Raw genomic sequence first — 15509 nt, forward strand, 5'->3', positions numbered from 1 at the left:
GGGTACAAAGCAATGCTTGATTAGCATACCTAAGCAGCCCCCATAAATCAGCTCCTGGGGTCTCACCTGACACAGCAGAGGAGAAGATCGTGCAAATCCACTAATGCGTAAAAGCGCACAGCCAGGAGAACTTTTGGAAGCACTGTGGGCCTTTCCAGGTTGTGCAGTGAGCGGAGCCTTCCACCCGCTCAGCTCGGCTGCTTGGTGACGTTCACGGCCGGTTCTGTTGAGTCCAGAGCCTCACCCATGAGGCTGGAGGCCGCAGCCAGAATGGATCTGCTCAGGAAGCTGTGGAGGGCGAGGAATCTGATCGTGGTGGTTTTCATCCCGCTCTCCCTGTTGCCACTTCCACTCATCCACCCCACCAGCGTGAGTTAAACGAACTGGAGATGTGAAAAAAAAAAAAAAAGAATTGGAACAGAAATTCTGTTGTTTAAAAAAAAAACTTTAATTAATCGTAGCTATTCAAAAGTATTTACATTTTGTATTTAATTTAGAAAAAAAAAAAACAGAAAATTTGTAGTGTATTTAAAAAAAAAGTAAAATACAATACACTTTTATATATTGTAGAACAGCTTTACAAAAACATAAGAATACAAGAAAAAGCAAATAATCCCCAAATACCTCCAAGATCAAATCCGGTTAGTGTTGTTGAAGCTCCTTTTTTGATAGCTGCAGTTCTACTGATGGGATTTTGTTGTGTGCCAAGCAATCAAAAGAGCCTTTTGTTGTGATGAATGCTTATCCTGATCACCCACATCTGCATCTGTGCGGAGATGTCGCGTTATGTTGATCACATTGACATCAGCGGAAGATGAGGCCCAAAGAAACCCGAATGAAAAAATAAAAGGGGGGGGGGAAGCAAATCTCAGAGATGTAAAAATTTCTCCAAGAACAATCGGATTATCGTAAAATCTAATCCATTGTGTGCCGAGTTGTTTGCTTGGAAAATCAGACAAAAGACTGTTGGTTAAATCATAACTAATATAGTGGTCGAATTGTCTTTTTTTTGACATTTTAATGTTTTAAAAATGACAATTTATGCTAGCAAGCTAACAAAGTTTTTTTTTTTTTACTTTAACTACAAGTGAGCTTCAATCCTTCTGCCACAAGATGGCAGCATTGACTGGTCACATAGGTAATTATTAAAAGTACACAAGTCTGCTTTGTTAGTTTTTACAAATGTCTTATTCTAATCAAGACCGAAGTATTCTTCGTGCTTCGCTGGCCAATCACTGCTCTCCGTGCGTGTTTGGCAGCGTCCGCCGTTGGCCCAGGATCAGGCCGAGCCAGAGTCGAGTTGCCAGAACATCAACACAAAGAAAAAAAAAAACAAATCTCAGTAATGAAGTTATATAATCCATGTACCGCCAGCGACAACACGCTAGGTCGGCGTCCCGTCGGCTTCTTACGACACCGGCGACCTCAAACTGTTTCGGGAATGTGACATTGTGTGTACGCAACAAAACATGCAGTCAAACTTGCTCGTTAAATTTCTTGGAGCAAAAATTAATTTGCAGTACATTTTGATGTGGAGCAATTGATCTTTGACACTTGCGACCATTTCCTGATAAGGAGTTGATGAGCTAATCAATTGTCTCAATTGAAGAAAACTTTGCACTTTAACTTGCTAAACGATCGCAACAAAGAAATCAGCGACGTGTGTTTGAAGGTCTCCCGGGCTACTCTGATAAACACTAGCCAATAATCAATAATCAGTGAGTGCTCAATCAGTCACGGGGGTCGTGTTGATTGAACACAGTCGCAAACGATCATCAGTAAATAAACTCGGAACTAAAACGGAAAGCTCTAGAAAACGATTTATTTAAAAAAAAAAAAAAGACATGATTTGTATATTTGTTGTGAGTGTAGTCATTTTAAACAAAGGTTGATCAGTTCAAATCAATTTGGAGTACCCCAGGGATCAATGTTAGGGCCCCCTACCTTTTCAAACTTTCTTGCATCATTGAATATGTGTGATTTTCTGTTTGCAGGAAGCAAGTTGCGCATATGTGCTAATAGTGACGGCAGTCTACTGGGTCTCCGAGGCCGTTCCTTTGGGGGCCGCCGCTCTCGTCCCGGCTTTCCTCTACCCACTCTTTGGGGTCCTCAAATCAAGCGAGGTATGTTTTTCATATTTCAACATACAAATCTTCCTAGCAATGCATAGAAACGCCACGCTGAGTCATCGAATTTTCACTAAGTCCAGATCAGATTGTTTTGAGTGGTTCTTACTCAGTCTTCATTTTCTTTACCTTTTTTCCCCCCCCGAGCACGGCATTACATAAAAATTAGACCATGTGACCAATTTACAAAGCCGCCTCTTAACCCGCACGGTAAGCCTCTTGTGAGTCGTTAAATATGCGAGCGGAGAGCTTTTATGTAACGTTTGGTGTCTGTCGGTACGCTTTCGGGTTTCTTATTTAACCCCGGGGGGAAAAAAAAACACCTGACCCGTGTTTAGAGAGTGATGACATCACGGATCGCTTTAGATAGCAAAAAAAAAAAAAAGCTGACGATTCAATTTCAACTTTTCCAGTACCAAATTGATTGTGGTCATGTATGAAATATGACAAACAGTCAAGCAGAACAAAGTCCAGCCGGCATTAGGTGAAAGGTCACGAGACATGGGTTTACAGATTAGAAAAGAACAAATGTATCAATTTCCTGCTGTGAGTTTTTCTGGCCTTTTTAAGGTGGCGGCCGAGTACTCGAAAGATACAACGTTGCTTTTGATGGGAGTCATCTGTCTGGCCGCGTCCATCGAAAAATGGAATCTGCATAAACGCATCGCCTTGCGCATGGTGATGGTCGCGGGAGCCAAGCCTGGCATGTGAGCACTGTAAAAAAAAAAAAAGAATCAAATGACAACGAGGCACTCTAAAATGTTTTTTTTTTATCCGTGCAGGTTAGTCCTAGGCTTCATGTGTTGCACTGTCTTCCTGTCCATGTGGCTCAGCAACACGTCCACCACGGCGATGGTGATGCCCATCGCCGAAGCCGTTCTGCAACAACTCATTTGTACCGGCATGGCCGACAACCTCGAACCGGACGCCGCCGAAGACGACAGCGGTACCGCTCATCATCTTTCTTTCGTATCTTTTATTGGATTATCATTTTGAATTTCATTTCAGAAAAAGAGGAAAATCCCGATAAGAACCAACTGGCGCTGCTTTACCGTCATGACGGGTATTGTTTTTTTTTGATTATTATTATTTTTTGCATGTCATCTTGATTGAAATTCCAATCTTCAATTTTTTTTTTTTTATTATCCAGTAGCAACAATTGCAATAAACAGGAAGTGGCGACACTCAGTGAGGTAAGACTCAACTAGTTTTTGTTTTAATCCAAAAACTCAATCTATTCGGGACTCTTCAGCTCCAGATCGGAGAACCTAATGGCGTAAATCCAAACGCCAACCAAGATTGCATCACACATCCAAACGGACACTTGCCGCAGGTTAGCAAGTAGCCGCTAACAAAAAATAAAAATCAAGAAGTCACGGGTTCTTTTTTTTTTTTTTTTTGTAGGTGGCTGTAGAAATCTCGAACGTAAAACGCGTCAAGGCCCGGCGAGACTCTCAGTATCCCACCAAACGGGATCACATGATCTGTAAATGTCTGACACTCAGCATCACCTACGCCGCCACCATCGGCGGACTCATCACCATCACCGGCACCTCCACCAACCTCATCTTCGCCGAGCAGTTCAACACGTACGTTTTTTTTTCTCGTGCCGTACGCGTTTAGCTCAGCGTTCCAAAAAAAAAAATGTCGCTCTTATTAACAGGCGCTACCCGGATGCTAAGGTGATCAACTTCGGGACCTGGTTCATCTTCAGTTTCCCAATCGCCATCATCATGTTGGTCCTCACCTGGTTGTGGCTTCACTTCCTCTTTCTGGGTTGCAAGTGAGTATCGGGCCGGGCGAGCGTCACGCACACGCATCATGTGATTGATGATGTCATCGGTGTTCATCCAGCTTCAGGGAAACGTGCTCGCTGAGTAAAAAACGCAAATCCAAAAGGGAGATGATGTCCGAGAAGAGAATCCATGAGGAGTATGAAAAACTAGGACCGATCAGGTGGATTTCTATTCCGTCGGGAAAGCACGTTATCGTAATTCCTTATTAATTATTATTATTTTTTTGGTGCAGCTACCCAGAAGTGGTCACTGGTGTATTCTTCATCCTGATGACTCTGTTGTGGTTCACGCGAGAACCCGGTTTTGTGCCAGGATGGACATCGCTTTTTGAGAAGCAAGTCCTCCCAAGAGTTGTTATTTATTCGTACAATTAAAATGCTAACATCGGCTTTTTCTCTTTTAGGAAAGGTTATCGCACCGACGCCACGGTGTCGGTCCTCCTGGGCTTCTTGCTCTTCCTCATTCCGGCAAAGCGACCTTTCTCCTCATCTTCTTCAAGCTACAGAAATCAGGGTAACGCTAGCACTCTCTTGCCACTATGATGGCGGCAAAGCACTGCTTTTGTCTAAAAAAAAAAATCACCATATCTTAGTTTCTCAGTCGTAAAAGGCTACAATATAGCAGCAAAGCACTACTTTTGTCTAAAGGAAGTTCCTCAACTCACTTCAATGAAGTTCTTTATTCCATTTGGTAGCATCAGACCCACTGGCTCCCATGATCACATGGAAGGACTTTCAGAGGCTCATGCCGTGGGAGATCGTCATCCTGGTGGGCGGAGGCTACGCGTTAGCCGCCGGCTGCAAGGTACAACGCAGATCAATCAGCAGAACCGCAAATGTATCTCAGCGACCGGTCGCGGCGCGCAGGTGTCGGGCTTGTCGGTGTGGATCGGTCGCCAGCTGGAGCCCATGAGCGGACTCCCGCCTTGGGCCGTCACCCTACTGGCTTGCCTGCTGGTGTCGGCGGTCACCGAGTTCGCCTCCAACCCGGCGACGCTCACCGTCTTCCTGCCTATCCTCTCCGCACTGGTGCGTGGCTTTCAACATATATAAAATGAAATATCAAATATAAATCATTTTTAATTTCCCCGCATTTCCGCAGTCCGAGACCTTGCGCATCAACCCACTGCACACTTTAATCCCCTCCACTATGTGCGTGTCATTCGGGGTCATGCTCCCTGTGGGGAATCCACCCAACGCCATCGTCTTCAGCTACGGACACCTGCAGATTAGCGACATGGTACGAAACACACACACACACATTCCCGAAAAAATCACATGCTGTCTCGCACCTGCAGCATCAAAAAGCTTGTTTTATGTAACCAGGGAAATGAAAAGTTGCTATGCAAATGATATTTAATCTTTCTCCACTAGAGGGCAGTAGATGCAGCATTAATTTTACTTCTTTTTTTTTTATCTACCAGGTGAAAGCAGGTTTCGGGGTGAACCTGATCGGCGTTGCCGTGGTGATGTTGGCTATCACTACGTGGGGGGTTCCCCTTTTTAATTTGACTGAATTCCCGGACTGGGCGGTGGCCGCAAACGTCACTACTAGTTTATAGTCCCCCCCCCTCCCCTTGTTTGAATGAACTTATGGGAAGAAGGTAAATAGAGGGAAGGGCATGCTGCTTATGGAGGCAATTCACAAATATTTTCTATCCTTAAATGCTGTTTGATGACATCATAAACTTTCTTCTCCTGTACAGTATTTTGGGGGAAAACATTTTTTTTAGTAAATGTCAATGCAATCTTGAGAAAGCACAGAAAAGAAAATTCTCATTTGCTCCATGGAAACAAGGCAAAGACTTTTTAGAGTCGCCATGGTGACGGATGAAATACAGTGCATTAATTTTTAGGAGAAGAAAATAAAAACAAGAAATGCTTTACAGTTGAATGCTAAGCTGCTAAAGGATGAATGTTGCCTTGGAGATGTGAAGGAGTCATTTTTTTGAATGCAACATTAAGGTACAAAGGGTGAGCGCACAAATTTGTATTTTATGATAATCAATGTTCTGGTGGTAGATACAAATATGATTATCATGTTTGTGCTCTACAAAGAAATGTTTTTTTTTTTATCTTTACGTCATGGAATGAGTGACTTTTATGAGTTCTAACAATGACAGGCAGAATCACTAGCTAGTATGCATTTATTCTTTTATTTGTAATTTATTCAAGTTGTTATTCAAGACTCAGTGGAGTCGCTGTCGAGGCCTTCCGGACTATTTTTGTAAATACAACAAAGAGCTGGTTCCATGTATTTACAGACGTTAGGAAGACCAAGAATAAAATACATGAAACAAACATATCGTTTTGGTTTCAAGTGTGCACGATCACAACGTCAAGCGCTCAAAGGAACACCCAATGCAACTTTGCTTTGTTCACATAAATATATTTCAAAATAAATCAACAAGTAGAAATGATCAAAGTTGTCAAGGCTCGATTGCGGCAAAAAAGTCACTAGTCAGCAAATTTTAGGGTTACGAAGGCTGCCGGGGGCCATTTGAAGGTGTGAACCCCTCTGTATTCATCTTCTCTTTGTATTTCAAGAAGTCTCTCCTTTTACTGAAATACTTGACCTGCAAGCAAAAAATGGTCATCGTAAGTAAGAACACCTCCAATATGATGATGATGAGAAGAAATTGGATTTGCATGAGAGGATCATTTACCCATTGAGCAGGACACTTGGATTCAAATTCGCTTTGGAATTTCTGACAAGATGTAGCTTTATCATTGTTGTCATCCAGACATTTCCATAATAAATCCCTGGCATCCCAGCAGGCCTTTCGTTCCACTGCGTTTGGAGCTGCCATGACTGCATTGAAGGAATTGAAAAAGGTAAACATGTTATTTGTATTGCTACTTGCAGCACTTTCGAGGCATTACTGTACATTTTGTGTCATAATGAGCAAAAAAAACAGGACGTTTGTTCGCAAGTGAATACTCACTCGATCAAATTTCGGGGATATAGTCCAACTTAAACCTACTGTTTTCCCATCAAAACACCAACTATGTACATTTAACGAGGAAGCTGTTATGGAGCATTAGCATTGTGAAGGACAGTGCGTCTCTGTCGCGCATTGATGACGTCAGCAGATTTTGAGACATTGAGCGATTAAGAAGTTTTTTTTTTTTCCTCTAACAATTTTAGACGTTTTTATAATTATTTGCAGTCACTTTTTAAAAAAAAAAAACTCGTCAACGAATCGCTGCCGCTTCTAAGGAAACACAAGGCTGGCGCTGACTTCAAATTAAATTGATTCTCTTGCAGTGTTCCGTTATATCCGCAAGATGGCAGCACATTACATTGAACCCTATTGAGAGGGTGTTAAAAGGAGCCAGACTTTTTCCGAAAGACTTCAAAATTAAATTCATTCTCTTGCAGTTTTCCATGATTTGAGATGGCAACATTCAAACTATAGTACAGCAAAAACTTAATTTAAACGATTAATTTTCCGTATATTTCCAACATAAATAAATTATAAAGTGATTAAAATGAATATACAACTTTGTGTAGACTTTTTACACACTGTATCCAAATGTAGGTCATTCTCTCCAAAATGTAGCTTTTTTTTTTTTTTAGTTTTCTCCCATTCAAATCAAAGTATTTTCCCATGCAAGCTGTTTTTGTCTCCCAGGTTATTTGGATTCACAATAGTGAGTGTGAGAGCTTTGCAGAGAGTAAAGGCCAAATTAATGCACCGTGTTGATTAACTCTCTCCTTCTCCCCCCCTCTGTCCTTCCTTGCTTTTCCTCTCAGCCACAGCGATGAAGAAAAGCCCCAGAGGTTGCCATGGCGCCCAGCAGCAATCCATCTCCGTTTGTGTGCTCATTCGGACCGAGGTGGGGAGGGAATGAAAAAGATGCAAACCTCTGCAGAGGATGTGTTGCTCGCAGTATTTGTAGAAAAAGTAAGTAAAATAATAAATAATTTACACTTCATGTCACATATCTGGTAATCCCACTCGTTTGTTAAGTTCACAGCTCAAATCGAAGTTGATCAACTCTTTCATATTGATTTATTTGCCTTTATTTATATGATTTATAGTCATAACAGATGATGATGTTGCTTGTGTCTTTTAAAAAAAATAAACAGGAAGAGAGCGAGCAAAAAAAAAAAATTGCCTAATAAATCGTACAATTAAGGGAAACAATTTAATGCACCGATTATCGATTAAAAATCTTCACTGGGCTAAATGGAAGCAAACAGAAGAGGCCACAAGACAGATTTGATTCCCTTTAATCTCATGACCTACTTAATACAGCAAGCTACAGCCCGCCTCCATCCCGCTGTTACGTAATGGACAGAGTCATCGTCTCGGATAAATTCTTTTCGAAATTTGCCGTTGAAGCAGATTATGCTCATTGAGGAGGGATCAATTGTTATTGTGATTGGTAAATATCTCTTGGAACCACTCCAGCGTCCACAAAACGTTCAATCTATTCTATGATGAGCTCCGGCGCCGATGAAGTGAGTAATCGTGCAAATGGCTTTCATGTATAAATGCACCTCATTCGCACCGAGCCCTGACCATTCAAAATGGCCGCTTCATTCTCCAGCTGAGGTACACCTCTCCACCATGTTTAGAATCCGGCTGGAGCTCAAGGTTACACGTTTGATTGAGGTGACGGCATTCAAGTTTTTTTCCCCGATGGCGAATAACAAGGATATGTTTACTGACCTAACCGTTTCAAATCAATGAAAAATATTTGCAGGTTTTTGAAAAGGAATTTTTTCTCACTTGGCTCTGACACAAATTCACACTCGCCGTGTTACCTCTTTTTTTTTTTTTTTTTAAAAAGCAGCTCATTGAAGAGGAAAGTGAAATCCTCAGCAAAGGTTTATTGACCGAATGCCAGCTTAGCTTCACAAAGTGCTCGTTTGGGAAGATTCTCTCTCAGGCCAATTGATTCACCTTCGAATTGGTTCATTTCGTTTATTTCATCTCGTTGTTTGTGTTGCATTTATCGTAAATTATGCATTTTTGTTGCGTTGCCTCACTTTGGTGCTGTAAGAATTTTTTTTTTTAATAGATTTATGTAGTTTATGACATCAAGATAATCACAACATAAACCTCGTTTAGAAATACAATAAAAGTACGAGATGAGTCGTGTGTCTTTGAGATCTACAGCGAAACCTTTCACGATCCAGGAAAGTAAATGTCAAATCACAAACCGACACACACGTGAAACGCTCGCGCACACACACACAGATGTAGGCGGACATCTTTGGCACTTTTTGAAGTCGCTTGACGCAAATGTTAAATGACAACGACCCCGCCAGCTTTTTTTTCTTCCCTTTGAAAAAAAAAAAAAAAATAGAAAAAGATCCCCACATTTCAAAAAATAAGGAACAAATTGATTATTAAATGGAGCCTGAGTGTCCCTGAAGGAAGATTTTTTTTTTTTTTTTCCTTTTAATTAATACGAGCAGAGAGACTATCAATAAAGTGCTTACAGATAAACTTCTTCTAATCTCCCAGGCGCTGATAAATGACAAAATAGGCATCCGGCAAATTACATCCGGCTCGGCATTATTTTAGTCATTTGTACATACCAGACAGTCTGCATGGCCTCACATTTGCCATTAACATACACACACACACACACATGAACACACACACACACACACACACACACACATAGCAAAGGCTAAACATCGACCAGTTAACTGTCAGGCATGCGGCGGCCATGACGGTGACCTCCACTTGGAAGTCAATATTACCGTCAACTCCGACTCGAGACTAAATGCCATGGCAACCACACACACACGCGTGCACACGGCAATAGCGTAACATGAGGACCGGCAGATCTTAGCGTTTTAGCCTTAGTTATTATTAACCCTGCAAAAAATGTATTGCTATCAACAAAAAAATTGGACTTGAACCTGTCTCATGTTTATCTCTGTACGTAGCCATGTCGCTAATAAGCTAGCACAAGTGACGCATTCCCACGTACAAATATATTCCGGAAACGCGAGGCATTTGAGAGGATGTTATTCCAAACACTAGGACCTAAATGTTGGACCTACAAGTGGGACACAAAGGCTCTCCTGGTGGAATTGAAGGAGGGATTATCTCTCTTAATTTATGCTAATGAATGCACACGGAATAAGCAGAGCAGCTTGTTGTAGCAAGGGCTCAAGGCCGTCTCTCGCATTCTCGCACACAATGGCTTAAAAGCCTGTTGCATGTGAACCCGGGATCCCGCCTTGGTTCTTTTTTCCCAGCGCACACCCTCGGTGCCGTTCACTCGGGTCCTTGGGGCCGATGTTGTTGTCCAACCTTTGCCTAATCCTTTTACATCAACACACACTTTATTTCCGCTGTGGGAGAGTTTTGTCGTGTTCCGCTGAGTGGGGCTGCTCCAGTTGGATGGACCCCAACCTTTCTTTTTGGGCAAATTATTCATCAAGGCATACTGTGATCAACGGGGGTCTCCATGATTCCGTTGAATCCCGAGTTCCTTGAACGCAACCTCTTGTGAAAAGTCCTCCAAAGAGACAGACTTCTTTCTTTAGCACTTAGCGAGAAAATCGATGTCGTCTGCAACCATGGCAACATTAGATTCTGCAATTATTATTTTTTTTAATCTATTATAACTTTTTTTTTGAGTATAGAAAATAAATCAAGCGGTTGAATACTAGTTAAAACAAGACAGTATTAGTAGCATTGTCGGTTCCTGTCTTCATAACATTCTTGCGCCCCCTTGTGGAGGCAAAATGCTAAAAATGATGTTGGGTGGAGTGCCGGGGGGGTTCTTTGCATAAAGTGCCTTTCTAACTAGAAGCGCCCCTGGAGGCAATTCTACAACCACCATAATTAACACAGTGATAAAAAAAAATCTTTTCTAAAGCCTTTGTATCCAATTTAATGTCCCGCAAATAATTTCATGATAGAAATTCAGTTTATGCAACAAGAACTCCGAGATGAAAGGCACTGATTGGATGTCAAGTGCACGCACACACATATATCCAAATCCCTAGAGTCAGATCACCAAGACGCCCCTCATTCATTTTCATTAAGGCGGGTGGGTGGCGCTCACTTCATCCCCCGTTTGCGGTTTGCCAAGTGCGCGTCCACATTCATTCGGCGCTCTTCCGAACCCGAGCGTCGATTAACGGCGTCAACGCGTTTACCGGCACGATGACTTACTAGCGCATCTTTTACGCACACGTTTTGCAATATTTTTTCTGCCAATTCGCGTGTCATTTTCTCGCGGAGGAGGAGGGGGGACCATGGAGAACATATGGGTCCATCAAGTCCTCGCCCGGCTTTTGCTCCTCAGCCTTGTGGGTAAGAAAAAATCCGATATTTCTTACGGATGCTCCTGTCAATAATTACAATGATAATAATATGCATTTGTGTAGAAATGGATGAAACTTTTTTTTTTTTTTTAATGGCAAAGCATCTCCAACGTGGCAAACATTGCGTGGTGTGTTTTTGTAATCGTCTGAAGACACATGTTGAAGATCTTGCTTGGCTTGCTGTGGTGCATATGTGTGCTCCATTCTACACTCGTGCGCTTCGAGGAGCACCAACTATTTTTTTCATGAGCGTGTTTAGCGTGCAAAGCGCGGAAACATTTGCATGGCACCATTCCTCATTATTTTTCATTTGCGTCTGGAAATACAAGCGTTCACTTAACATACATGTAAATCATTGAATTTCATGTCCAATTAGGTTGCTCTCATTTCATTCTTGTTGTTATTGTTCCAAAAATGTTGATTTATTATATGTTGCCTATAGGGGATGTGGAAAAATGTTGATAAGAAAAAAAAAAAATCTGAAAATAGATAGTTAATTATATGGCATATTTCGGGGAGGCAGTGCCCCCCACAGCCCCCCTCTCTAGCTACACCAATGTAAAAGCAGTCAAAACTCAATATTAATCATCGACATTATTTCTAATGCTCCTAATTTTCTTTGTTGTAGTTGTAGATAGTGAGACTTTGTCCCCTGCAGCTACATGACCACATTGCCGTCCAACCATCTGTCTCACAGTACGCCAAGTCAGCGCTCTAAAACAGTTTCTTGTTTGACCCCGTGATGTATTCCACATACCACCAAATCTGTGCAATGCGGCCCATCCGCTTGTTGTGACCTTATTTGTCCCTTGAGCTCCAAACATAGTCTGTGTCGCCTTCGGGGATTTTTGTCGTTGTCCGGCATTTGTCAGGATTCGGAGGTCACTGATGTTGGATGACAAAGTCTTGTTCAGTGTTGCTGAATCAACTTTTTATCACTTGTGATCTAACAAATTCATCTGAGTGACAGGCATTTATTGTGAATGAACAGAAAGTCGGTGCAGACTTCCTCTAGTGGTGCGCTAAAGAATCACAGCCAAAATGCAGTTCAGTTGTATTTAACTTTGAAAGTCCCTATAAAGTGAAAAATATTCTCACTATACGTGCACTTTTCTATATTTTATATTTGCAGATTTTTTTTCAGTTTTTGGAATTTGGCGCCTCACCCTCGATGACACTAAATTATCGCATCGGGCTATTGATGGCTCACCAGTGCGTGACAATGGGTGTGATGGACTCTCACAAAAACAGCCAGCGTGCTATCGATCATTTCGCAGCTCTGCCAATGTGTGTATGTGTGTGTGTGTGTGTGTGTGTGTGTGTGTGTGTGTGTGTACCTCCCGATTATATCCAAATGAGATCAAAACAAATATCTAATCAAGTCTACGTGAACATACCACCGCATTGTACACCGCATGCTAATCCGGATCATATGTTGTCCTTGTGAGATACCATCTGGCCCGCTTCCTTTGGACTGAGCGAGGTATCCGGCAGCATTATGGGATGTCTAATGGTGTAATTGTAATTGCCTTAAAAAAAAAAAAAAAAAACTTGGCACACTCACTAAGTGTAAGCATGAATAATATATAGAGTGTGCCGATGACATGAATTATTGTATGGATGAAATGTGTGTCATTTATTTACATGACATCGTTTACATTACTGGATGGATTGTGGAAATTAACTCGGAGATTATTGATTCAAGTATTGATTAACTAGTAGACAGGGTGTTGCTTTCAGATGATGTCATGAGTTGCTTCAGATTTTTTTTTTTTTTTTTTGCATCGAGAGGAACCACAGATGTTCCAGTAAATAATTCATTTCGGTTCTGCTGGGATATTTTTGCCTTCCCTTCCTTTTGTCCTTTCCCACTTTGCAATTTGTTCACTCAAATTGGATGCAAAGGTTGAGTTTTCATTTACTAACACCGATTCATTTGGCATTTGTCGAGCTTGACTTCTTTCTTCCAAGTTCTGACGCGGTTCCGTGGGAACCGGGACGGCGTCATTGTTAATGTTATTAAAAAGTGAAGTCCGACCCAAAGCCAATCAATTGAATAAAATGTGACGTTTTGTAGCGAGGCTCATTTGGCAAGTGTGACCAAATGCCAGTTGATGAACGCCCCTCCCCAACCTTAAAACATACTCACATTCCGATAGTAATCCATGAGTAGAAGCTCAGAGAATGACAGTCTGGCCCGTTTCCAGTTCCCTCCCCCCTTTGGCTCTGCTCCGAGTTCTCAAGTGCCCTCAACCGGGTGGTGGCCCTTCACAAGTGAACAGCAAGGGGGTAAACATCTTAACCAAAAAGCATTCCACCCTGACCATCATAGAAATGAACGCAATAGAGCGCCGCGATCCAGTTTTTTTTTTTTTTAAATCGAGGCTAAGCTTCTGGAAGCTGTGCTCTATTTTGGTTTTTGGGGCTAGCAACAAATGAGGAGGAGGAGGAGGAGGAGGAGGGGGGGCTTAGATGACCCCAGGCTGAAAGACGGCGAGGAGGGGAGATTGTTACATCTCCATGGCGATGGCGAGAGTCGGATCAGGAAGCTGACAGGAAGTCAGGGTGTTCCACGCGCCATGGAGGGCTTTTTGGTTGTCATGGAAACGCCATTCATTCAAATCAAACGTTGATGGACAACATCATTGAATATTTTCCACTGGAAGACATGGCAAATAAAATGCTTTCAATGTTTGTAACAAGTCGTTTCCTGATTTATTTATTTTTTATGCCGGTATTAGAATGCAGGACGGCTCCGCCGAACGGATGCAGGATTACTAATCACGCACGCGTATTTTCCCCACTTTGTGCCAAGCAGATGGGATTGGTGCATCTCACTGCTCAGACCAAGCAGGCAGATTAGTGAGGTGAACTAGAACGCGCCGCCCGTATGCACATAGATGTTTCCCAGCATCCTAACATATTTGCAGAGGTCATTTAGAATTGTTTTTTTTCAATTCAGATATTACTCGTTCCGCTCGCGTGGTTTGATTCTTTGCCGCAGGTTCCGAATTAAATAGTTTCACCTCTCGCACTCACAACCGATAAAAAAAAATATGTCTTAGCTTCAGGGTAGAATGCAAGAAGGAATGCTTATTCATCTTTTTACACCTGAGCTGAACACCAGCCGGAGGTGAAAGCTTGTAATTGCATTTTTTGTTGCGCTTTTGAGACAGAAATTTGACTCTGCATTTTATTATCCTACTGTGCCCGAGTCTCATCATAATAATGATATTCAACTAACTGATGTTTTGATTGTTAAATGCAAATGTCATCAATCCAAAGATTTGTCGATGTTACGCATAAACATAATCAGTGGAAACTAGCAAGTAGCAAAAGTCTACACACCCCTGTTCGAATGCCACATTGTTGTTATAATTGACGTCATGTAATATTTTTTCCCAATTTTAATGTGACCTGCACAATATATTTTTAAAGGTCAACTGAAATGCTATGGTTGCATAACTGTGCACACCCGCTGATTAATTACGATGGGGCTATATCTCAATACTGACACTGGCGGAGCTAGAGGGGGGGTAGCTGGGGCACCGGTCTCCCTTGAAATATACTTGGAAATATATATATTTTATTTTGGGGGGGGGGTTAGTCTAGTAGTTGTCCTATATGACCGCAAAGCTAACTAATTAAAACCCATAATGCTATCAAAATAAGTACATCATACACCTGTGGATTTATTAAACATTTCTGTGCACCGCCAGTGTTTGTCTTTTTCAAGAGCGGCTTTTTTTTTTTTTGTATATCCTCAGCATGAAGAAAGGGTTGAACTTTAAAAGCAACCCTCAAGGCGCTTCAACTCGACATAATTACGAGAAAAAAAGCTAAGCTTTCATCATGCGTGGTGTCAGGCTTTCTGAGTATTTATTCATGTTTAAACCCCCCCCACACACACACACACACTGCCTTTTAATAATCCCGCTGTACTTCACAATGCACCAAGAGAGTGCAACATTGATTTTTCTTCATCTTTCGAAGGCAACAAACACATGGCATGATTCTGTGTTTACAAAAACGCGCCACATATTACACCAGCAATTACACATAAATCATATATGAATATTTCAAACCTAAAAAAAAAACCCAGAGACTGCCATATTGTCAAACGACAGATATGTTGTACCCCATATGTCCGTTTATAACGGGGTGTTACATTTCACTCCCTTTTTGGACATGGACACATGTACAGCTGTCCAACAGGGCCCCCAAACTCTCACGGTCACCACACACACACACACACACACACACACACACACACACACACACACAC

At 41.9% G+C, this 15509-nt stretch overlaps 2 protein-coding genes across 2 annotated transcripts; one reads left to right on the plus strand and one right to left on the minus strand.

Moving 5' to 3' along the window:
- The first annotated feature begins 91 nt into the window (after positions 1-91).
- slc13a4 (solute carrier family 13 member 4) lies at positions 92-6211 on the plus strand. Its single transcript, XM_085902234.1, has 16 exons — positions 92-369; positions 1995-2123; positions 2697-2833; positions 2909-3072; positions 3135-3189; positions 3277-3319; positions 3379-3459; positions 3531-3715; positions 3790-3909; positions 3981-4082; positions 4155-4256; positions 4326-4435; positions 4617-4726; positions 4789-4950; positions 5024-5161; positions 5346-6211. Exons 1-16 carry the CDS (start codon positions 247-249, stop codon positions 5481-5483), a joined length of 1899 nt encoding a protein of 632 aa, XP_085758360.1. The 5' UTR covers positions 92-246; the 3' UTR covers positions 5484-6211.
- Positions 6057-7054, minus strand: coa6 (cytochrome c oxidase assembly factor 6). Its single transcript, XM_085902233.1, has 3 exons — positions 6867-7054; positions 6588-6733; positions 6057-6497 (listed from the first exon to the last, which is right to left on the minus strand). The coding sequence occupies exons 2-3, from the start codon at positions 6729-6731 to the stop codon at positions 6399-6401; spliced, it is 243 nt and encodes an 80-aa protein (XP_085758359.1). The 5' UTR covers positions 6732-6733; positions 6867-7054; the 3' UTR covers positions 6057-6398.
- Between the last annotated feature and the right edge of the window lie 8455 nt (positions 7055-15509).

The sequence above is a fragment of the Syngnathus leptorhynchus genome, chromosome 21 (genome assembly GCF_054491065.1).
Source record: "Syngnathus leptorhynchus isolate UIUO chromosome 21, UIUO_Slep, whole genome shotgun sequence".
NCBI classification, from domain to species: domain Eukaryota; kingdom Metazoa; phylum Chordata; class Actinopteri; order Syngnathiformes; family Syngnathidae; genus Syngnathus; species Syngnathus leptorhynchus.

What these genes read in the sequence shown, in the direction of transcription:
- slc13a4 (XM_085902234.1), top strand. Translation starts at nt 247, where the DNA reads ATGAGGCTGGAGGCCGCAGCCAGAATGGATCTGCTCAGGAAGCTGTGG. An exon ending in AAGTGGCGACACTCAGTGAG is followed by an intron (nt 3,320 to 3,378) that starts GTAAGACTCAAC and finishes GGGACTCTTCAG; the next exon opens with CTCCAGATCGGAGAACCTAA. An exon ending in GAAAAACTAGGACCGATCAG is followed by an intron (nt 4,083 to 4,154) that starts GTGGATTTCTAT and finishes TTTTTGGTGCAG; the next exon opens with CTACCCAGAAGTGGTCACTG.
- coa6 (XM_085902233.1), bottom strand. Translation starts at nt 6,731, where the DNA reads ATGGCAGCTCCAAACGCAGTGGAACGAAAGGCCTGCTGGGATGCCAGG. An exon ending in CCAAGTGTCCTGCTCAATGG is followed by an intron (nt 6,498 to 6,587) that starts GTAAATGATCCT and finishes TTTTGCTTGCAG; the next exon opens with GTCAAGTATTTCAGTAAAAG.